Source organism: Pelobates fuscus, chromosome 5, assembly GCF_036172605.1.
Source record: "Pelobates fuscus isolate aPelFus1 chromosome 5, aPelFus1.pri, whole genome shotgun sequence".
NCBI lineage: Eukaryota > Metazoa > Chordata > Amphibia > Anura > Pelobatidae > Pelobates > Pelobates fuscus.
The window spans coordinates 317,918,176-317,942,428 of NC_086321.1; the positions used below are offsets into that span (position 1 = coordinate 317,918,176).

Here is a 24,253-nt window from a genome sequence, read left to right on the forward strand (position 1 = left end):
CTTGTGATATGTTTTACTGTTTTAAAAAACTATTTGTGTTTTGTGACGTCTCCCGAGTAAAACAGTACTTCCCATGTACAGGTTTTAGGGTGTCGTAGAAAGTCACAGGGTTAAATACAGTGCTAGCAAATTAAATTATCTGGACTTTCGGCCTGGTTTGTCAGGCAGGTCCCTCAAATTGCAATCAATAAAATTACTTCATTATGTAAAAATATTACATAAATACGCACATAGAATTTAAATATATATATATATATATATATTTGAAGGGTATATTTATGAAATTATTTATATAATTTTGTATGTGGATATAGATTTTGTATTTTTATTTATTTATTTATTTATATATACATAGATGTATATATAATTTCATTCTAAGTGTATGTATTTTGATCGATTGATAGATAATTTTTTTTTATTTTTATGTTTTTTCAATTTATTTTAATTTACTTATTCTTTATATTATATATGCAATATATAGTTAATGTAATATATATGTGTGTAATTTAATAAGTGTATTTTAATATAAAAAATACACTTAGTATGTGTGTGTGTATGTATATGTGTGTGTGTGTGTGTGTGTGTGTATATATGTATATATATGTATATATATATATATATATATATATATATATATATACACACACAAGAACACAAAACATTGCAAGTTTGTATCTCCTGTTCTGTAAATTGAACTATAATTAAAGGGACACTAGAGTCACCAGAACGACCGCTTAATGTAGTTGTTCTGGTGAGTATAGTCAGTCCCTGCAGGCTTTCAGACAAAAGGCAGTGTTTACATTAAAGCCTAGGAACACCTTTAGTGGACACTCCTCTGATAGCCATTAGAGGTTCTCTCTGGGGCAGTGCTGACTTTCAGTGTCTTTACACTCTGCATGGAAACGCTGAATGCTCCCAATAGAGATGCTTTGAATCAATGCTCAAATATTTGTAGTGTTGGCAATCAAAATAAATTGCAGAATGCTACACTATAGGCCTGCCTTTTTAGCTACACCATCCTCTTCCAAGAATACAACTTCCCTATTTGTGTATATTTACAGCTCGGCCATGGACAGCACAGAGTGAGTTTAATGCCGAGCATTAGGAGAAGACACCCAGGCAGACACTTGCAGGGTTATTCACTAAAGTGAGAATTCAAAGTGAAATTTAAGGGGACCCAGGAGCTGTGGAGAGGGGGTGGACAGGAGCTGTGGGGGGGTTAGGGGCTCTAGAGGGGGGTTAGGAAATGTAGTGGCAGGCATAGGGACTGAAGTAGGTTGATGGCTACAATTTGGGAAAGTGGCTGTGATGTTGGTGATATGGATTGTATTTGGTGGAGAGGTGCTGTAGTGGGGATGAGATGGGACTTAAGTTATTAAATAGGGTCTGTAGTGAGGGTACGGGGTGTAAAAGTAGGTTAGGGCCGCACTTTGGGAATAGAGGCTCTAGTTGGAGGGATGTGTGGTATGGGAGTCAGGGACTGTGGTGAGGGGTGCAGGCCCCGAGGGTGGGGCACAGAGGCTGGAGAGGGTGGTGGACAGGAGCTGGAGGAGGGGCTCAGGAACTGAGAGGGGGTGCACAGGATCTGTAGAGGAGGACACGGGCTGTGGTGGGGGCACGGGGGGTGGTTGGACAGGGGCTGCCAAGAAAAAGTGGATTAAAAAAAAAAAAAAAGTACATCCCCCTCCCTGAGGCTTACCTTGGGCCAGAGAGGGGTGAGAAAGGAGCTGGAGCCTCTACAGCCATCACACAGCAGCAATTGAAGTTGACCAGCCTCTCCTGATGACGTCAGGATGAGTGGGCATGACTTCCACTGCTCTTCTCCGATCCGTTTGGGAGTCTGAGAGAAGACCAGAGGAAGTCACGCCCCCTCCTCATGACTGCACTACTCACTATGGTAAATAACATTGTTAGCGTAGATATCACTACTTGGCTGAGTCAGTTTCTCTGACTGCATGTAGTTTGGCTTATCTCTGTTTACTTGCAATATAAAATGAATTTAAACCATCTTTACCTTTTGTATTGGTCTATTTATATTGCACTGTCTTTTTTTTTCCCCAATTGTACAGCGTGTAGAAAATGCTGGCGCTTTCTAAATGCAGATGATAATAAACAACTACATGGGAAAAACATTACACCGATAAGGAAGCATTTTCCTCGAATGAAAGGGGGTGGCTAATGAGGCAGGTTTTTGGTGCAGCAGTCTGGAAAAAATATACATTTATTGCGAAAACTATGGATAGTTAATACAATGTTAAACAAAAATCTGCACACCACTCAAGCCATGGGACTTGCTTTTCCCACAGAAATCCCATTGCAAAAACTAGAAAGATTTGAGGATGCAAATAATGCAACATTTAAAGTTCTTGATGTCTGGAGTGTCACTTTAACTTTTTATATTTTTCATAGTGCATTACATTTTGACTTCTCTCCAGTCCCACCCATTTTGTCAGAATTTTTATGTTTTGTCCCTTTCCTAATTTCAGATTATTAATCCATTCAAGCTACCAAAGTTCTCTGACAGATTTTGTCACTATATCCCTTTAGATCTGGAATGATTTCATGAACCGAACAGGAGAAGAACAGGAAAAGGTCCTATTGTACTTAGAGCAAGAAGTGAGACAAAAACCCAAAGAGAGGACTAACAAGACCAGAGACCAACGTTCAGGTATGAAAATTAAGTTTTAAGAAAAGAAGAGACTTAAAGTTTACTTTTATTTCAGTACTAAGACAGTGTCCTGTGAAACCTCTCCACCTCTGATTAAGCCTTGATGACTATTGTGCATCCAATGCTCCTCCTAGCATAAGATTTTTGGTGTCCTCATCAATTTTCAAAGGTCTTCATTGAGTAAGCGCCTGTAGGGGCGGTCAGTTGCATCTTCTCTGAAAAATGTTAACCATATCTTTTTACAGCAACTACAATGTTAATCATATAAAAAGGGACAACATCTAACAACCAGAACCATTTCACTAATATCTATAAAACTGAGGTTCTTTTTTTTTGTTTTGTTTTTTTATCTTCATGCTCAACATCTTTGTACATCATTCAAATTTTCATGTGTGTATGTATATAAAGCATATGAAACATTTGCTTAATCATGTATAGGTTTTATTGGTGTTGCTGGGACCAACTGATAGATAGAATCATACAAAATCCAGAGCAATCAATCAACTGTAAACTAGCTTCAAAGTGCACAAAATGGTGGGGTAAGGGTTTTCCCGGTCCCCACTGCAGAGGCTCTTGTCGGCAGACTGCTCATAAAGGCACTAAATTACAATTAGCAAAATGTCTTTGTGGACATGTGACACAGAATCCAGTTTGGGGTGAGGCGGGGTGTATCTTTATCAGATCAGCATTGTGAGAGATTCTGGGAACTGCTGTACAAGCAATCATCTCAGATACCACCCACTACTTATTATGAGGCTGCAACAAGGTCAGTCAGCGGGCTCCCACAATGGGCAAATATGCCATCTCTTACAGGAACCGTTAGTTGTTCCTCTTTAAGATGACAATTATATATTTACTAAGCCTGTTTACCTTCTATTTTTATGGCACAGTTCTATGCCTAGTGATATTCATATGAAATCTTGCTCTGCATTTAATCCTCTATTTTCTTATTATTTTACAAAATGAGGTAAATGTCTTTATATAGCAGACTTATTTTTCTCATGTATTGTGTAGGAGTTTCACCAAACATACTGATGTATCCTGATAACTATTATACATTTATAATATGCTGTGATCTCGATGTTCTCCAGCGCTGGGTCGCGCTTCTCCTCCTCCACCAGCCGATGGGGAGGGACTTAATGCACATGCACAGCAAACACTGCACGTGCATAGGCTTTCCCATTAGGAAAGCATTGCCTCAGTACTTTCCTGTGGGGATTTTCTAGACACTGGACGTCCTCATGCGCATTGTGAAGACATCCAGTGTTTCACGGAGACAAAAATTAAAATAAGACAAGACAAAAATAAATAAAATAGTAAGTTTTCTGTATGAATTTATCAGTCTCTCACATCGTTGTGGAGGAATTTTGGCCCATTCTTCTTTACAACGTTGCTTCAATTCATTGAGGTTTGCTGGCATTTGTTTATGCACCGCTCTCTAAGGAACAGATGACTTGTTTTATGTCCTGATCTGTCTAATCATATAATTTAAAGATGGTGTACTTTCTTTTGCCCATGACTGTACATATAGGGTATTAAATGAAAGTATTTTCGGTTAATTAAAAACCAATAGAAGAAGATGGAGCATCTCATGGAAAAAAATGTTAAAGTAAGTAATAGGTGATTTTCGATGTTTTCAATGGAGTAAATTCTTGAGAAGTGAGTTACCATTTTAAAAAACTCAGCTGCTTTTGTCTGCTTTATCAAAAGATTACATTTAGTTTGCTGCAATTTCTTTTCTTTTCTTTTTTTTATGCTTTGGGGTATTATCTAGGCATTAATGCTTAACCTTTATTGACATATTATGTTTTTCATTTTCTTAGAATATCCCGGGTATACACCTGAGGAGTGCTACCAACGGATCAACCGCAGCCTCCGTGGCACTCTAAAAAGGCGTCAGATTCCCATGGTAAGTGAGATGTTTAAATTTCTGTTTGTTTCAAAGTTTTATTGAATCTTATTTTTTCATAAGCTTGGAACAAGTTTGATACCACATTATGGGACTGGTCAGCTCACACTGGACTTAACTTCTCTTCAATTTGCCTAAATTTCATATTGACTATAAGCCTCCCTTTCCCCCATGTCAGGGGCAAGTTAGTGTTTGTTTGTTTTTTTTGAACGTGAGTAAAGGACTCTACAGGTTGACGCTCAGCCGACTATCAATATAAAGCGTCTTACCAATCCCCCACTTGCATTCCTTTGCATTAAACTTCTACCTTTTTTTTTTTTTTTTAAGTTTCAATATCAAATTTGTGATACATGGTGACTACAATAAATGAAATGAAATAATTTTGCTCATATTGGTCAATTTCTTTTCTATCAATTTCAGATGTTGGTACTGAATTTCTTTTACAAAGCATTTTTTTTCTCTGAATGGCTCACAAAGTCAAGTTAACTGAGCACTTTCTTAGAACTGTCCATATTTTGGGTGTTTCGTTCCTTTTCTCTGCATGAATCTTATACATTGAAGATTGTGTGTATTTAATTCTGTAAAATTGTGTATGTTGTTAAATTGTGCGCTAAAAGGACTGCAGAATAAGAACAAAGTCACTTCTGTCACTGTACATGCAAAACCAGGTATACAAATCTAGCAATGTACACAGCTTGTGTACTGCTGTGTTGTAGATATATGAAAGATACTCTTCTAATTTTCCTGCCTGGAATATCTCTTTACACAAAGATAGAAAGCAACAAACTTGTATATGATCGAGCATAATGTGATTAGTCATTCGGATTTATTTGTTTTGCATGATGACCCATACATAAAAAGGAAAAAAAATGTCTGATGGCGCCACAACTATTGTGCTGACACTCTTAAGTGGTATATCCTTGCAAATTAATAGGAGTAAATTATGCATTCACTGTGCAGTCTACACTTGAATGGAAGCTATTTATGCTAGTTTTGCATATGAACATACTGTTATTGATACCATTTCGGATAAGCATTGCACATGCTCACAAGATAAGTTGGCAACTTCCTGTTAGAACTTGATGTTGACAAAAGGCAGCATGTCACTGGGGATTTTGTGCAGGAGAGAAACAAATCTATAAAAACAAATCTACCATGGAGTGTCCAACTAGCAGGGGCGGTCTGGGCCGGGGGGCAGGGAGGCAATTGCCCCCCAACCCGCCCTAAATCCAGGGCTGCCCACATCCAAAAAGAAAAGAAAAATGTCCCCCCCCCAGTGGCTGAACTACCGGGCTCGGCTGCTCTGTAGACCTATGCTGGCAGGACTGGCTCACCTTGCAAAACTGCTATTTAGTATATTGCTAATTCGGCAATATACTAAATAGCAATTATCCTAACTCACCGATTGGCGATTGGCCAGTAACCTCAGTAAAGGGCAGAGTGGGGTGCAGATGCATGGTCCCGCTGCATTCATTGTTTGTGTGTGCCGCAGAGGCACACCAGAACTCAATGCCTACCCTCACCTCTTTCTGGGCGGAGTTCTGGCAGAGCTGCCTCCATATCCTGCCTCCAGGCCCCTCCCTCTCTTCCCAGGATGCCAGCACTGGGACTGCACAGGGGAGCTCCGAGCAAGCCCAGCAGCCCTTAGGCCCCCAAGAGATCCCTGTCCCAGCTTTCAGTAGTGGCACACAGGATCAAGGTGAGTGAAATACTCTACCTCACCTCTCCCTGCATACATCCGAGGCTGTCTCTTCCTGGCTCTACTTCTTTCTGTGTGTCTCACTTTCTGTCTCTCACTAGTTTTTTAACTGTCCCAGTCTCTCCTTTCCTTGTGTCACTCTGTCTCTCTATAGCTTTCTAGCTGTCTCTGGCTCTCCTTTCCTTGTGTCACTCTCTGCCTCTCCATATCTTTACATGTGTAGCTCTGTCTCCTTTTGGTTCTCTCTCTATCCCTCCATCTCTGTCTTCTCTGGCACTCTCTATCTCCCTCTCCCTCTCTGTTTCTTTGTCTATCTCTTAAACAGCCACAAATACAATCACACTCAGCCAACTATCACACTCATCCAACTACACAGATGCATGCAACACTCACTCAGCAACAGTACAATCACACAAAGAAACCACACACATTTCAACCATGTGTATTGCTTAGTGGGGAGTGACGAGGAGCGAGAATATGCACAAGGTAGAGTGACAAGGGGGCCCTACTTTAATTCTTGCACAGGGGCCCAGCGGTCCCTAGTTATGCCCCAGGTCCCCCCCCCCATGGGCCCGTGGTGCTGGTACTGTGGTTGCACTGGGGCCCACACACTAAGGGGGACCACCGGGTGGCCCATACACAGCAAGCAGAGCCAGACCCCAACTCCCAAGCACCCTAGCCAGCACACTGGACCTTAGGAAAGGTACCAGCAAAGGTAGGAAGCTGGCTTTAAAAGTGTAAAGTATGTATGTGTGTTTCTGTGTTAGTATGTCTGTGTGTCAATATGTCTCTCTGTGTGTGTGTGTGTGTGTGTGTGTGTGTCAGTATGCCGGTATCTTTGTGTGTGTCATTTTGTATGTGTGTGTGAGTCAGTATGCCTGTAACAGTGTGTCTGTCAGTGAGTGTGTGTTTGTTAGTGTGTGTCAAATCAGCGAGTGTGTGCGCCTGTCAGTGAGTGTGTGTTTGTTAGTGTGTGTCAAATCAGCGAGTGTGTGCGCCTGTCAGTGAGTGTGTGTTTGTTAGTGTGTGTCAAATCAGCGAGTGTGTGCGCCTGTCAGTGAGTGTGTGTTTGTTAGTGTGTGTCAAATCAGCGAGTGTGTGCGCCTGTCAGTGAGTGTGTGTTTGTTAGTGTGTGTCTGTTTAGGTGACTGCCCCCCCTTTCAATCACATGGGAAACGTGTTTTTACTCTCTTCTTGGTGCGATGGGTCACTTGCTGCCAGCCCTCCCCTGCCAACAACCAATAAATACTTACATGTGTAAAAATAGATCATGAAAGGGGATATAGTTGCTAAAAAGTGCAGATAAATGTGCACACAACAATTTCACATTGCCACATTTGTACAGAAAATTGACTTACTCCGAATGTGCTATTGATTACTGCTTCCATTTTTTCTTTCTTTTTTTCTATTACAATTTAGAAGATATGCCTCCAAAGAAAACATACAGGTGTTATTTATATAAAAATTGTGCTTGCTTTCTTTTGGAACTATTTAAAAAAAAAAAAAAAGTTTACAAAGGTTGCAGACCTGCTATCTGCACCCATTGCAAGCTCTCCCCTTTTACCTCCGCACAGACTAACAGTCTGAACCAGGGAATATTCCAATCAGAGACTTCTCATTGAGAATCCTTTGTGCTGGAACTGCGAGTGTGTGCATGTTATCATGGCTTTCCTATGCTTCTCATTGAGCGTTGGAGCTAATGAAAGAGGAAGAAAACTTCACTGGATGTCTGACAGCCAGGGTGGTGTTTCTGCCCCTATTATAAATGTGATTATACTACCTTCAGTACATCAGTCTTGAAGAAATCTCTACTGTTTTGACATTTAGCAATTCTCCACCAACCTTTTTTTTTTTTTTTTTTTTTTTTTTTTTTAATATCTCAAACCTCGTTTGACCTTTCTCTGCAACCTCCCTCTAGAATTCCACCCTCTCCTATGAACTATATATTATGGCACCTTCTACATTTAAATCAGCGATCCTGATTACAAACTTGGCACACCAAGCTGAACCCTATACCTCCAAAAATGATCCAGAACTGCTGAAAGATGCTGACATCCTCCACTATAAATGTATGCTACATTTGTACAGTTTGGCTCTTTGCAAAAGAAAACTACTTGAATACCCTCACAACCACACACTCCTGAGAACCCAAATGTCTTTCACACCTTAAACGCTCTTATTTTCTCTGTTGCTACTGCTCCTCCTTCTAACTTGACCTCTACAAACTTTGCAACTCACTTCACTGAGAAGATTTCCGCAATTAGGAAAGAGACCTCCAATCGCTCTCCTCTCAACACTTATCCACTCCCTCCTCTGTTTACTCAAACTCTCTACACTATAAGTGGTTTCTGCTCGGCGTCCCTGACCAAAGAATCCAATTATTTAATGTCTGCTAAATACAATGGTCACTAGTCTGTCCTAATTTTCCTTAACCTTTCTGTTGCTTTTGACATGTTTATCATGAACAACTTTTTCTCCTATACTGTAATTCCGGTTTATGAAACTCTGGTTCTCTTCCTACTTTTCCTAGCACTATGTCAGTGTTTCCTTCTCTGGCTCTTTCTCTTCTATGCAATCCCTCTCTGTTGTTCCATCTTTGGTCCCTTCCTGTTCTCAATCTATTCTACAAATACAGGGTGCGCTAAGTAGGACAAGTAGGACAATGAGAGGTAATAAACAAAAATCAGCAATAATATAAAGAGTCTCTTACAGCGAAGACCTGGAGTGTATATTCTTCAGTCCTTGCTTTGAATCCTCAGTGGTAAATATGAAATACAAAAGCAGAAATAGAGACCAATAGTGCAAAACAGTTTTAGGAAAGCTGGATCACGAACAACCTAGAAGTAGAGAAGTGCCAACTCACAATTTAAAGAGCTATGCCCAGCTCTAGGTAAAACCGCATAGAGTGGTATTTAATACTCCCCACATGTAGGATATAACTGGACACTTGGAGGTGTATCCTCAAGACTTCTTACAGCATTCCAGATGAGTGTCAGCATATAAAATACATAAAAGGGGGAAAAACCCAATGGTGCAATAACGTAGGTTAACTGCAACAACAGACAACACTGAGGTCCTAAGAGTGCCAACTTACAATTGGGAGAGCTATAACCAGCTCTGAGTAAAACAGCATACAGTGGTATTTAAACTCCCCACATGTAGGATATCCTTCTAGCGATGCTTGCAGTCTTATGAAATTAGAATCACAAGAGAGGGCCCATAGTGTTTACCGTATAAAAAACCGCAGTAAAAGGTAAAATGAAACGTACTTACAGTGTTCAGAGCAGCCACACTGCTCTATGAAGCAGGCGTAGGTGGAATAATCCCCACCAGGGATTTCTTTTGTAGTACTGGATCTTTAAACTGATTAAAAAAAAATCAGCCAGGATAAAACAGCAACAAATTAAAGTAAGTGTGCAAAATACTTTTATTGGATTCTTATAAAAACACAACGCGTTTTGCCCAAAAACAGGCTTTATCAAGTGTAGACAACTGATCCTGGCTATTCACCTTTTATAGGCAAGTAAAATGAAGTGAAATGTGAAGATTGGCACCAAAATGACGTCATTGCCGCATGACTGCGGTCACATGATTTGTATTTTTTTTTTTTAATACACATTAAAACAATAGCACAAGTAAAACAGTGCTTGTTTTCCGATATATTATATATAGGGACATTTGAATCCCATGCAGAACCTTTATTCAACTGAGGAAAAGTGACTGACTTATGGTGAAAGTAAAGGTAAGCATTTAAAGGACCACTCTAGGCACCCAGACCACTTCAGCTTAATGAGGTGGTCTGGGTGCCAGGTCCCTCTAGGATTAACCCTTTTTTTTTTTTATAAACATAGCAGTTTCAGAGAAACTGCTATGTTTATACTGAGGGTTAATCCAGCCTCCAAAACCTCTAGTGGCTGTCTCATTGACAGCCGCTAGAGGCGCTTGCGTGCTTCTCACTGTGAAAATCACAGTGAGAGCACGCAAGCGTCCATAGGAAAGCATTGTAAATGCTTTCCTATGCGACCAGCTGAATGCGAGCGCGGCTTCTGCCGCGCATGCGCATTCAGCCGATGACGTCGTGAGGAAGAAGGAGAGGAGGAGGAAAGCTCCCCGCCCGGCGCTGGAGAAAGAGGTAAGTTTAACCCCTTCCTCCCCCCAGAGCCCGGCGAGAGTGGGTCCCGGCGGGAGTGGGTGGGGGCACCCTCAGGGCACTCTAGTGCCAGGAAAACAAGTGTTTTCCTGGCACTAGAGTGGTCCTTCAAGCTTTAAACTTGAGGGTGAAAGGTCGCGAGGTCGCCATTTTTAACCGTGGGAGTGGGTGTTTTAGATGGCCGCGACCTCGCGACCTTTCAATCTCAAGTTTAAAGCTTAAATGCTTACCTTTACTTTCACCATAAGTCACTTTTCCTCAGTTGAATAAAGGTTCATGGGATTCAAATGTCCCTATATATAATATATTGGAAAACGAGCATTATCTACTGCTTTACTTGTTCTATTGTTTTAATGTGTATAAATAAAAATAAAAAATACATTTTTAAAAAAATCATGTGACCGCAGTCATGCGGCAATGACGTCATTTTGGTGCCAATCTTCAAATTTTATGCCCTTTTACTTGCCTATAAAAGGTGAATAGCCAGGATCAGTTGTCTACACTTGATAAAGCCTGTTTTTTGGCGAAACGCGTTGTTTTTATAAGAATCCAATAAAAGTATTTTGCACACTTACTTTAATTTGTTGCTGTTTTATCCTGGCTGATTTTTTTTTTTTATCAGTTTAAAGATCCAGTACTACAAAAGAAATCCCTGGTGGGGATTATTCCACCTACGCCTGCTTCATAGAGCAGTGTGGCTGCTCTGAACACTGTAAGTACGTTTCATTTTACCTTTTACTGCTGTTTTTTATACGGTAAACACTATGGGCCCTCTCTTGTGATTCAAATTTCATAAGACTGCAAGCATCGCTAGAAGGATATCCTACATGTGGGGAGTTTAAATATCACTGTATGCTGTTTTACTCAGAGCTGGTTATAGCTCTCCCAATTGTAAGTTGGCACTCTTAGGACCTCAGTGTTTTCTGTTGTTGCAGTTAACCTACGTTATTGCACCATTGGGTTTTTCCCCCTTTTATGTATTTTATATGCTGACACTTATCTGGAATACTGTAAGAAGTCTTGAGGATACACCTCCAAATGTCCAGTTATATCCTACATGTGGGGAGTATTAAATACCACTGTATGCTGTTTTACCTAGAGCTGGGCATAGCTCTTTAAATTGTCAGTTGACACTTCTCTACTTCTAGGTTGTTCGTGATCCAGCTTTCCTAAAACGGTTTTGCACTATTGGTCTCTATTTCTGCTTTTGTATTTCATATTTACCACTGAGGATTCAAAGCAAGGACTGAAGAATATACACTCCAGGTCTTCGCTGTACTTTAAGAGACTCTTTATATTATTGCTGATTTTTTTTTTTTTTTTTTTTTTTTTTATCTCTCATTGTCCTTCTTAGCGCACCCTGTATTTGTTGTATCTTGTTCTCTCCATTCTTTGAAGGGTTTGAGGGTTACCCTTCCCCTCAGGTGTGCAGCTCTATTCTCCCCTGTGATCAGTACTGTAGCGCTGTTCCTCTATTATTATTTTTTTTCTCTATACTGCCTCCCTTGGTAACTTCATTAGCGCCTTTGGCTTCCAATATCACTGCTATGCAGATAACATACAAATTTATCTGTCCTCTACTGATTTCTCGCTATCCCTCTTGATTTGTGTGTCTAACTGCTTCTCTGCTATTTCTAATTAGATGGCTACTCATTTTCTTAAACTTAACCTGTCCAAAATAGAACTTCTTCGCTTTCCTCCCTCAAGCATTGCTACTCCCATGTCTGTCTCCCTCCAAGTCAATGGCACTACCATCAGCTCTACCTCACAGGCTCGCTGCCTAAGTTTCCTCTTTGACTCCAACACCTCATGTCAAGTCAATGGCAAAATCCTGCCATTTCCATCTCAAAAACGTAGCGCACATCTGCTCTATCTAAAGCCGGATGCTGCTATGGACCTGGTCTGTGGCACTATCCTCTCTCGCCTTGAAATTGCAATTCACACTGTGACGAAGCTCCAGTACTCTGACCGAGTACCTCCGCCAAGTCTGCTTCCTCGTAGCTATCAGGGACCTTGGAGCATTTCAGACCCAGTCGCAGAAGCTTGACTGGGATCACTGTGAGGGCCTTTTCCACCCTGGACCAAACACCAGATGACAATTGGTGAAGGTTAAAACGGCAACTAACTTTAAGACATAGCACACACATTTAGCCCCCAACAGCCTAATTTAAATACAATAGGGTGCATGGAGCACTATAGTACAAAGAAGGGTGGTTGTCCGACAAGAGCAAGGGCTGATGGGAGATTGAGGAGGGACAGGGCAGCTAATTTAAACTGGTCTGGCAGTGTCCCTGGGAATAACACCCTGCTGGGAAAACAATAGGACAGGAAAAAGGGGAAGGGGAAAGGCACATACAATCAATACATTCCACATGCCCTGCACCAATAGTGGGCAGAGGGTGGCCAAAACACAAAAAGAATCTGGGGATCCACACAGTCTGTCTTCCATCGTTAGTGATGGTGACTACCGTCACATATCTTAAAGGTAGACTAACCAGGTACCAGACCTCCAATCGGTCTGTGCCTGAGTTAGTTGGGTAACCAGTCCCAAAAGTCCATCCATCCTGGCAGCCTCCTCGACAAAGTTCCACATAGTTTATAAGTTTGTCCCGGTTGGGAGCATGGAGCCCTCATAGCCGATCAGTACGTTGAAGTCTGGTATGGGCAGGCCAGACTGGGCTTCCCGGTTACCCTGTGCCTCTAATCACCACAGGGTGACTTAGACATAAGAGGGGACTTGGAAGTGGAGAAAGGGAGTTCCCAGTGAATCTGTCATGGCCCCCCTCCCAAACTCAAACCTATCCCCACTCTCAGGGGGCCACCGTGACACCCATACACCCCAACAGCAAATCTGGAACCACGTGCCTCTAGCCCATCACATTTCTCTCTCCTTTGGAAGGAGTACAATACAGGAAGAGACCAGAGATAGATTGACCTACAAGTTAGTCAACGCATACAAGACACCATCATCCACCTGTACTGGATAGAGATCCACCAGTGCTTGTGGAGAAGGGCTGAGGTTGTTTTTCCTGTCCTATTGTTTGCCCAGCAGGGTGTGGTCTCAGGAACAATGCCAGACCAGTTTAAACTAGCAGCCCTGTCCCTCCTCAATATCCCATCAGTCCTTGCACTATAGTGCAATAGGACAGGAAAAACAACCTCAGCCCTTCTCCACAAGCACTGGTGGATCTCTATCCAGTACATGGGATCCGCTCTTCCGCGGAGCAAGCTGTATCTGATGCCTCAGGCTTGTGGGTTACCAGCGGGTTTGGGTTTGGGTTACAAGTGGCGCTCTGCCCCGATGCCAGCGCCCAGCTGGGAGAGTTGCGCACTCCTTGAACTCTACCTTCTCTAGAAAGTTGATCTCCTTGCTCTCTAGCATCGCTGCAAGTTGGGATCAGAGGCCAGTGGTCCTCTGTCCAGATTCCAGCTCTTCTGCAGGGGTTTCACTTTGCTGCTGGGGAGGAAGACCAACTGTCTCCACTCCCTCTAACGCAAACTGCAGCACACTAGCTAGGAAGCCATCCCACCGCTTGCGACCGAGTACCTCCGCCAAATCTTCTTCCTTGTAGCCATCTGCGACTGGGTCTGAAGTGCTCTAGGGTCACTGAGGCTTGACTTGGATCACTGAGGGCCTTTTCCACCCTGGACCAAACACCAGACGACACTTGGTGAATGTTTAAACAGCAACTAACTTTAATAGACAGCACACACATTTAAGCCCCAACAGCCTCATTTAAATACAGCAGGGTGCATGGAGCACTATAGTGCAAGGACTGATGGGATATTGAGGAGGGACAGGGCTGCTAGTTTAAACTGGTCTGGCATTGTTCCTGAGACCACACCCTGCTGGGCAAACAATAGGACAGGAAAAACAAAACTAGGGATCCACACATAGTGTCTGTCTTCCATCCCCAGTGACAGTGACTACCGTCACACGCACCTTGGTGGTCTTGCGCGTTCCCAGCTTGCCCATTTTCAGTCTGTAACAAATACGGCGGTGAGGCTCATCTTCCTGTCTACCTGCTTCTCCCATGCATCATTCCTCTGTCAGTCCCTACACTGGCTCCATTTAAAATTCTGGTACTTACTTACAAATCTCTACATAACACTGCTCCTACCTACCATTTCTCACTAATACACAAGTATGTCCTGTATAGGCCCCTACGCTCTGGTGAAGACCTGCGTCTTTCATCTGTTTGTACTCGCACCACTGATGTCCACCTTTCAAGACTTCTCTAGGGCTGCACCATTCTTATGGAACTGACCTCCCCACTTCATTAGACTCTCATCAGTCTCCGTTCCTTCAAAAAGTGGTACTTTATGGTCACACCAAGACTTCTAGATAATTTTTTACAATGAAAAAGTGCATAATGTGTACAATGGAGGTTTTAAAAGCATACGTGTAGTGTAGCACCCAGCGTGTGCTGTCTGGAGTGCTTTATATACTGCACAATAACCTGCACTAATGGTTTTTACTGTAGTATAAATATTTACAGTTTACTGAAGGATCACTTATAGCAACCTTTGAAATGTTATGGAAATAGGTTTCCAATGTCTTACAGTAGTTGCAAACATTTTTCAGAGTGAACTGTTGCCTTTAACCCCTTAAGGACCAAACTTCTGGAATAAAAGGGAATCATGACATGTCACACATGTCATGTGTCCTTAAGGGGTTAATTAAAGGTGGTAGGAATATTGGTAGCAGAATAGTTACTTTTGTTCCTGCAATGTTTTGTGTTTCTTCTAACTTTTTTGTTCTCTATGTTGTTAAATGTACATTGTAATGTGTGCTAGTGGCAGTTTTGTTTGTGCGGTAGTTTATTTTGAAATTACTTGATTTGTATATGTTGTTTTTAGGAGTATCTACTTTTTGATTAATGGTAGATACATATTCAAGAAATAGTAGATCACTCATGTTTATTTGCAATTTATTCTCACAGGGAACCCTGGAATGTTTGGAAGAGGAAATGCTTTCATTCTTCTCCGTAACCCCTGAATCTGTTTACACTGCCATGATGGAAAACAGGTAGAGCCACTGTCCTTTTGTGTTTGTAGCAATCTTTGAATAGAATCTGCTATAACTTAGCTGTAATTATTGTAAGAAAACTGTTTTAATTTGGTTAACTTCATCTGCTGACATTCTTTCAGCCAGTGGGTATGTTTACTAGAGATAGCACATTATGATATGCAGAAAGATGCTTATATACTCCCTCCTCCCCACCCCCGCCCTCCAGTATTGTTCCTCTAGTTGCACCATTGTGCAGTTTTACGCATCTATTTAATCAACACAGATTGTGAATAAAAAAGACTCTAAAATACGTGTGCCACATGTAAAAAGCCACTATTGGGACTGGTTAAAACAAATGTAACATACTTAAAAGATACAGTAACAAGTGTGTTGGCACTTCATGCACACAAAAAAGTGCACAAAATGCAGTATAGAAAAGCGTGCTATAACACACATACAACATACATCATAGAATGTACAATAACATTTGATGATACTTATGAGCAGAAACTTCATGAAGAGATAAACAATGAGAATTATTCCCTCTTTGATTATCTATAAAGATAAAAACATACACTACATAGTGTAATCTGTATACTGTAAGATATAAACAGAGGAGAAATAACACAATGCGCAGATTTCAGAGCCATCACATGCTCTATTTATGCATATCAAAGGGTGCCTATAACAGGCTAATAGATGTCCAGAAGGAGCCGGTACAGCAGGAACAGATGAATAAAAATACTCTTTATTTCAGCACAAAATATAAATAGAAATGACTTTAGCAGTATTCAGTGTCACTTCAAACAGCATAGATCGCACAGGCACAAAAATAAAAAAAGACCATTAAAGCATACGCGTTTTAATTTGTTTAAAATACTTGCCTGGTTTAGTGCAATGTGAAACTTATTTTGGAATGAACTTATGATTCTAAATGATTGCCATTTTTCAGCAATTGCTGCTAAGAATGTGTTCTATATATATTATATTTTTGTGTAAATGTTTCATAATGCTCAACGAGCCTGAGAAAGCTGTGCTTTTTGTGAAATGCTATTAAACATCTGAGACACTAAGGTTGGCCATCACTGGCATAATAGAACATACATGCTGAACGACTCACTTATTCTTTAATCTGGTTCTCTCACAGTTACCAGCGCCTCCTGTTACATGCTGTGTGCCAGTACATGGATCTTGTCTCTGCCAGTAAGAACATGGGGAATTATAATGGGCCAGGGATGGGTGCTCTGTAATTTTATATGGAGTATTGCACAAAGCCACGTGTATGCAAATGTAATTGCATCCCTTAAAAAATAAATAAACTTGCAACTGCAAGCTCTCCCGTTCTTCCCCAGTACAGACATTCTCATCTGTTCTGTAGGATGCCCAGTCACAGACTCCTCAAAGAGCTGTATCTCCGCTCATTGAGAAATCTTTTGAAGGCTGGCAATGGTTGAAATCTGCACTTTTTCTTCTTTTTATATTTTTTCTTCTTCTTTTTTTTTTTTTTTTTTTTTTTACTTTAAAAATGTTTTAAAAGTGTAAAGCACACTCTTTACACGTAAAGTAAAATACTTTGTGTGTGGATTGTTCCTTTCAGTTACATTAACAATGTTTTTAATGTGCATGTACTTGTGGGGTTTGTTTGTTTTTCTTTAACATGAGATTGTGTTATATAGATTTATGTGATTGCTGTGCAGTCAAACTCTAAATGTTTGTTACAGATAATTGGATTGTTTCCTGTAGTTAACTAAAGGCCATTTAAATTAACATTTAACTTTTTTTTGTTCCGTTTTCCCCTCCCCTTTGTAGGTTCCGAATTCAAAGGCAAGCGTCAAATGCGTGTTGTGAACAGGCACAAAAAGTTCTGCCCCCCAGAACTCCTCCTGTCCTCTTATCTCCAGATGAAGTGCTGACCCCCTCCTGCTTAACCAGTCAATGGGCTCTGTGACATTTAAGCACTTTCTCTGCCAGTGCTCCAGTTAGTCCTTTACTCTGCATAATGTTAGTACTCTGAATCGCCTTACTCTGCACCTTCAGTCTTAATTAGAGATTAGGGAATATTGTAGTCACACAGGAAAACCATTTATACACCAAATGCAGGATTGTGGCAAAGAAATGTAACCAGATACCTGTCAATCCAATAACTTGTCACAGGGTACTACTATATGTTGGGCAGAGTGGTGTGCGAAAAGTGAGCCAAATAAATGTTGTGTGATACAGAGGGTGATTTTGGTTTTTTTGTTTGTGCTAATATGTATAATTGTACATATGTTAATGTATAGCTGGCCATATGATAAAATGTAAGTCACTTATACAATAAAATAAATAGGATCACGACCATTTTGTTAGCAGTGACATACATTCAGGCTGCTGCTTCCTTTTTTTTTTTTTTTTTTTTTTTTATTAAATAAAGCAAAATAAAAGCAATTTTACTAGAGGAGAAGGTGGCTCACCCCCTCTGCCTTTTTGGCAACCATGGTACACATTACTATTAATTTGTTATATACCTGGGCTGTTCTTTTTAGCAATCCAGACACCTCTAGTTCAGTTTTACCATTAATTTTTTTTTTTTTGCTTTATTAAATAATAGTTTAAAATCCTTTTGGATTTTAACAGCTTTGTGAAAGTATCTATCTGTATCCGAATGCACTATAACCTAAACAATAAAAGCATTATTTTATTAGTAGGTCCTTTCATTACTTGATGGACTACACCATTAGGAGCCTTCCTTTTCTAATTTAACTTTTTCAGGTTTTCCGTCAGCACTTTAAAAATGTATTTTAACCAAAAACGTTATTTTCCAGACCATCAGGATCTAAAAATGGGAGTGGATCATTTTCACACTGCCAATGCATTAAACAATGATTGTCTTGATACTACAAGTCAGTGTGGTATACTTTACTCCCTTTACCAAATATTGGTATCTATGAGCAGTTTATTGTTCTAGTCAGCAAGAACAAGGACTTGCTAGATTTTCATGGTTTCTAATCTACATCTTCCACTTTACATGTTTTTTTTTTTTTTTGTTTGTTTTTTAAATTGTATCCTTGTAAACAGCCAGCAGGTGCTAATTACTTCTATATGTTAAAAGTACATGGATTGTGAGTGTTGTGCTACATTGTGACATCGTTATGCACAATAAATAACTTTAGTCTGGAGGTTTGTGTGTCTGTTTTGTTCTTTATTTTAATGTTATGTTTTTTAATTGGATAGAAATGAGTTTAAAGAGAAAATGAGCGCACTTTGTCAAGTAAGTACGTGTTTTATTTACTCAATGGTGAGTTATAAATTAAAGTACAAATTTTATAACAGAACTGGCTATTTTGACTGGAAGCTTGCAACTCTGTTTTGATTTAAGAACTTTGTTCATAAGTCACTGCTTGGAAAAGATTGCGTGAGCTGAAAAAGTTTTCTGAAGTAGTATGCATTTGAATTATTTTTCCGTGCTTTCTTGGTTTGTCTTGGTGTTTTAGGAGGATTTATATAGTATTGTTAATTTATCACCAACACCTTACTTGTGCACATCACCTATATGGACCCAAGCGCTTTTAACCTGAATAAAAAAATAAATAAAAAGCTTCCTTACCTTTTATTCATCATGCAAACTCTGTAATGGGGATTTGTATTGATTCCCTCTCTACGTATTTTAGCATATACATGGTTGTGTGTGTGTGTGTGTGTGTCACACACACACACACACACACACACACACACACCAATATATGTAAGACAGGTTCCTAAATACTAAAAAGAAGGTTGTTGTTACTACTAGTTTGACAGATGCAGTAGTTTAACTCCCCCCCCCCCCCCCCCCACACCCCGTCACGTCATGACATCATATAAACAGTGTCGCACTCACTACTACAGAAGTTTCAACAACAATCACATTGAGCAGACTCTGTGGAACTACAATGCAGCAGGAGTAGAGTAGCACTACAAGGCCCCCACTTCACGTTGAGCAGAAGCAGATATAGAGCACAGGGAAAAAAGTGTGGGATCATTTTGATAGTGTGGGAGATAGACGTGCAAACTGCTAGACGTTTGCATGAAGGTTAGCAGGAAAAAAAGTTTTGGAACAAACCTCTCCATACACAATATTAGGCTCTTCTGTTACAGGAGTAGTGTTCGCAAAGTTAGCAAACGCTTATAAGAATTTGGCAATGTACATGTAAGAGCCAAATTTAAATAACAGTCAAAGATTGAAACGGCTGTTGGATGAGTATTTTTTTGTTTTGTTTTGTTTATTGCAATAATAGAAGGGGAGCCAGTTCCCACCAGGCTTCCCAAACCACATTTAGCAGAAATCACATTAAGCAGTAAAGAAGTACCTACTCAGACAGCTTTTCCCTTAAAAGTAATACACAGAAAAAGGTACAAAGGTTGGCGTACAAAGTGTGTTAATCACCATAGACTTCTGGACTGCCTCTAGTACACAAACATTCTCTCTGGTCCTTAACGTGCTGTTAGTAGCAGGAAAACCTCTCTTGCAGAATCAAGCATTTTAGGTGACACAAGCTAAAAGTGTATGGTACAAATCTTTCCTGCTACATGCTTAGATTATTGATCAGCTGCACACCTCAGCTAATATCCTAAAATAGAAACGCGGTCTGGAGAGGAAACAGGCTTAACAGTGCACATGGGATTTATAGTGCGTGATCGGGGAACCAACAATGATTAAGCTATCAGAGATGGATTATACCCATATATGCAATGTTTCGGTCTAACCATTTTGGTCAAAATGTTGCATATATGCTTTGTGTAGCCTGTTCCTTTTTTTCCTATGTTGTGGCTGGGAACCATGGGATCTCTGGGATGGAGCTCCAAAGAAGGGAATGAGTGTCTAGTAGAGGGGGAACTCTTGTGAAGTGTATTTACTTTTTTCAGACTTTATATTACCACAAGATACTTTTATGGGCTCACTCCTAAAGAACCAAGGTCTGCTGCTGCTATTCAATTTAGACTCGCTCTGTATCCACCACCATTTCCTTGGCACACAACTAAAGAGCTTAAATCTTCTGCCCCCCCCCCCCCCTCTCCAAGACTCTCTGTACAAGATAAAGGATGTTATGTTTATGTCTTTCCTTCAGCTCATGACTACATTTTTACAGTGAGGGAGTTATACCTTGGAAAATCTTTGGGCTGAGAGGGGGCTCTGTAAGTATAGTGCTAACTAAGCCTACACAGGCCTGGTGGGTGGGTGGAGAGACCGTGGCTACCAGTATAGTTTTGCTAATGAGTAAAAACTACTCCTAGTCAGGAAGGTGCCGAGAAGACAGACAAATCCAAAACAATGGTGGAAACCTAGTATGATACAATCTGAAATAATTAAACCTAACCTGGCCACTGGCTCCCTGGTGCTTGAGGGCTCTTGCGCAAGAGAAATCTAAATGTGACAGACACACCTAATTGAGTTACATTATACTTGTCTAAATATTTTGGCAAACTGAAGGGTCAATGCCATCATCTGCATAAGCTTTTAAATAACGTCAATCTTTTAGAAAAATAAATTATATATATTTGTAATAGGATTGACTGGAAATGCCAAGCACATTTTCTACCTGGACCTTACTGTGCTGCTGGGGAGAGTTTGAAAGTGTGCTTTCTTGCTGGGCCTAAATCTGCAGAGGAGAGATGCATACCCCATGGGCTCCCAGATGCACGTACTATAAAACATGTAGTAAAGGGAGGAGCAATTAACTTTTTTTATTTGTTAATCTAGGAAAATATAAGTGGAGGACAAAAGCATAACAATCAATAACCGTAACAGGACTTGGGAAAGCAAACAATAACTTGGTGCTTCTAACATCAGGGGTAGTGATGTAAATAAATAACACACAGTTTCAGCCTGTACTGATTTAATTACTGTTATTTCCTACAACATTCCTACAGTATTAACCTCTTATAAACTGATCACAACATTAAAAACCACTGATCAGTGAAGTGAACAACTGACTATTTTCTTACAATGGCACCTGTCAATGGTTGGGCTATATTAGGCAGCAAGTGAACAGTTCTTGTGTTGTAAACAGGAAAAATAGGCAAGCGAAAAGATGAGGGCCAAATAGTGATGGCTAAACAACTGGGTCATAGCATTACCAAAATGATGTGTTGTGGGGTGTACCTACCAAAAGAACAACCGATTAACCAGTGTCCGGGTCATGGGCTCCCAAGGCTGATTGATTAACAAAGGTGAGCCCGTCTGGTCCGATCACTGTAGCTCAAATTGCTGAAAAAAACATAATGCTGGCCATGATAGAAAGGTGTCGGAACACGCAGTGAGTTTGCTGCGAATGTATCTGCATAGCTACAGACCGGTCAGAGTGCTCATAATGACACCTGTCCACCAGCGAAAGCGCCTTCAATGAGAATATAAGCATCTGAACTGGACCATGGAGCAATTGAAGACTGGCTGGCCTGATGAATCATCATTTCTTTGAGATCAGTTGGATGGCATGATGCATTCATACCTTCAATATGGGAAGAAGGCAGACCTGCAGAAGCAGTTTTATGCTCCGGACAATGTTATGCTTGGAAACCTTGGGTCCTGGCATTCATGTGGATGTTACTTTGACACATACTTAGATTGTTCATGGCAATGGTGTTCCCTGATGACAGTGACCTCTTTCAGCAGGATAATGCAAACTTCTACAATGCAGAAATTGTTCAGGAATGTTTTAAGGTGATAACGGCTTTGAGCCCTGGAGCGCCCGGGATACTTACCTTTCCGGCGTTCTGCTTCGGGAGGACTGCCTCACAGCCCAGGCAGCCCCCCCCCCCCCCCCCCCCCCCCACGGCAAAATAAGCCCTCTCAAAGAGCGATCACATGGCCCCCTATAGCTGGCTGTGGATCTGCCAGCAGGGGGACTGTCTGAAATATCAGACAGTCCCCCTGCTGGTGGGAAGTAATAAAAAAAATCATTAAAACATGTGTAAAATAAAATAAATATATTTATAAATATATAATATATGTATATATATTATATATATATATATAATATATATACATATTATATATATTTAACGTCATACATAGTGTATTTTAATACTAATATAAGTACATATATTAGTATTAAAATACACTTAGAATGACGTTACATATATATAATATACATATATTATATATATATATAATAGATATATACACATATATTATATATATAAATACGTATAATTACAATAATAAATAAATAAAATAATAAAATTAATAAATAAAATATTGAAACAAAATTTAATATAAATTAAATATTCATATGTAATTTCATTCTAACTGTATTTTGTTATTAATATATATATATATTGGTAACAAAATACACTTAGAATGACATTCTATATATATCTATCTATATATAAAATGCAAATAACCGCAAATATATATATATATATATATATATATATATATATATAGATAAATACATATAATTACATTAGTATACACTTAGAATTTAAATACCTATAAATGCATATATATTAAAATTCTACATGTATATTTAAGTAATCTTTTAACATAATTAGGTGATTTGATTAATTAAAATTTGATTGACATGCCTGACAACACAGGGAGAAAGTGCAGAGAATTTAATTCGCAAGCACTATATTTGACCCTGTAACTCTCCAAGACACCATAAAACCTGTACATGGGGGGTACTGTTTTACTCGGGAGACTTTGCTGAACTCAAATATTAGTGTTTCAAACTGGTAAATTGTATTACAACGATGATATTTTAAGTAAAAGTGAAGTTTTTTGCATTTTTTACAAACGAACGGCACTTTTATGGACTATATTATTGTTGTAATATGTTTTACTGTTTTAAAACAATAATATTTGTGTTTAGTGAAGTCTCCCGAGAATAACAGTACCCCCCATGTACAGGTTTCATGGTGTTTTGGAAAGTTAGAGAGTCACATATAAGGCTTGCATTTCATTTTTTTGACATTGAAATTTGCCAGATTGGTTATGTTGCCTTTGAGAGCGTAAGGTATTGCAAGTGGGGTATGTCCAGTCTTTCTTAGTAGCCACTTAGTCACAAACACTGGCCAAATATTAGTGTTTTTTTTTCTTTTTTCACACAAAAACAAATATGAACGCTAACTTTGGCCAGTGTTTGTGACTAAGTGGCTACTAAAAAATACTAAACATACCCCACTTTCAATACCTTGGGCTGTCTACTTTTTCAAATGGTATGCCATTATGGGGGTAATTCTCATTCCTGGGCTACCACACCGTCTCAAAGGTAACATTACTAATCTGGAAAATTTCAATTTGAAAATGGAACGTTCTATATTTGACCCTGTAAATTTCCAAGACACCATAAAACCTGTTAATGGGGGGTACTGTTGTACTCCTGAGACATCGCTGATTACAAATATGTGCATTTTTTTGCAGTAAAACCTAACAGTATTATGACATTCACAGCTAAAATGTCAGACGGAAATACAAATTTAAAAAAAAATCTTATTTTCTCACTTTTTACAAAAATTTTATTCATAATAAATTATGTTCCATATATGAATAGTTAATGATAAATTAAAGCCCTGTTTCTCCTGAACAAAATGATATATAATAAGTGTGGGTGCATATAATATGAAAGAGGGGAACTACGGGTAAACAGACATATAGCGCAAATTCCAGTTTTTGTTTACATTTTGTTTTGATCAGAACGTGCACTATTGACTCCGTCCTGAAGGGGTTAAAGGAGATTTTTGTAAATAATACAAACATTGTTTGTTTAAAAAGTTTTTCTTAGACACTGTTATGATCTACTCCTAAATGTAATGCTGCTTGGACAACTTATACATTTGTCCTGCTAGAAGGAACT

General features: G+C 39.7%; 1 protein-coding gene across 1 annotated transcript in view; it reads left to right on the top strand.

The window, feature by feature from the left end:
- R3HDM4 (R3H domain containing 4) overlaps window positions 1–18,595 on the top strand; it is a 57,480-nt gene extending 38,885 nt beyond the window's left edge. Inside the window, exons 4-8 of the mRNA XM_063455568.1 lie at window positions 2,548–2,668; window positions 4,492–4,577; window positions 15,370–15,455; window positions 16,585–16,640; window positions 17,247–18,595. Of these exons, the coding sequence (XP_063311638.1) occupies window positions 2,548–2,668; window positions 4,492–4,577; window positions 15,370–15,455; window positions 16,585–16,640; window positions 17,247–17,350 (453 nt within the window). The 3' untranslated portion in view covers window positions 17,351–18,595. The remainder of the gene's footprint in view (window positions 1–2,547; window positions 2,669–4,491; window positions 4,578–15,369; window positions 15,456–16,584; window positions 16,641–17,246) is intronic.
- The last annotated feature ends 5,658 nt before the right edge of the window (window positions 18,596–24,253 follow it).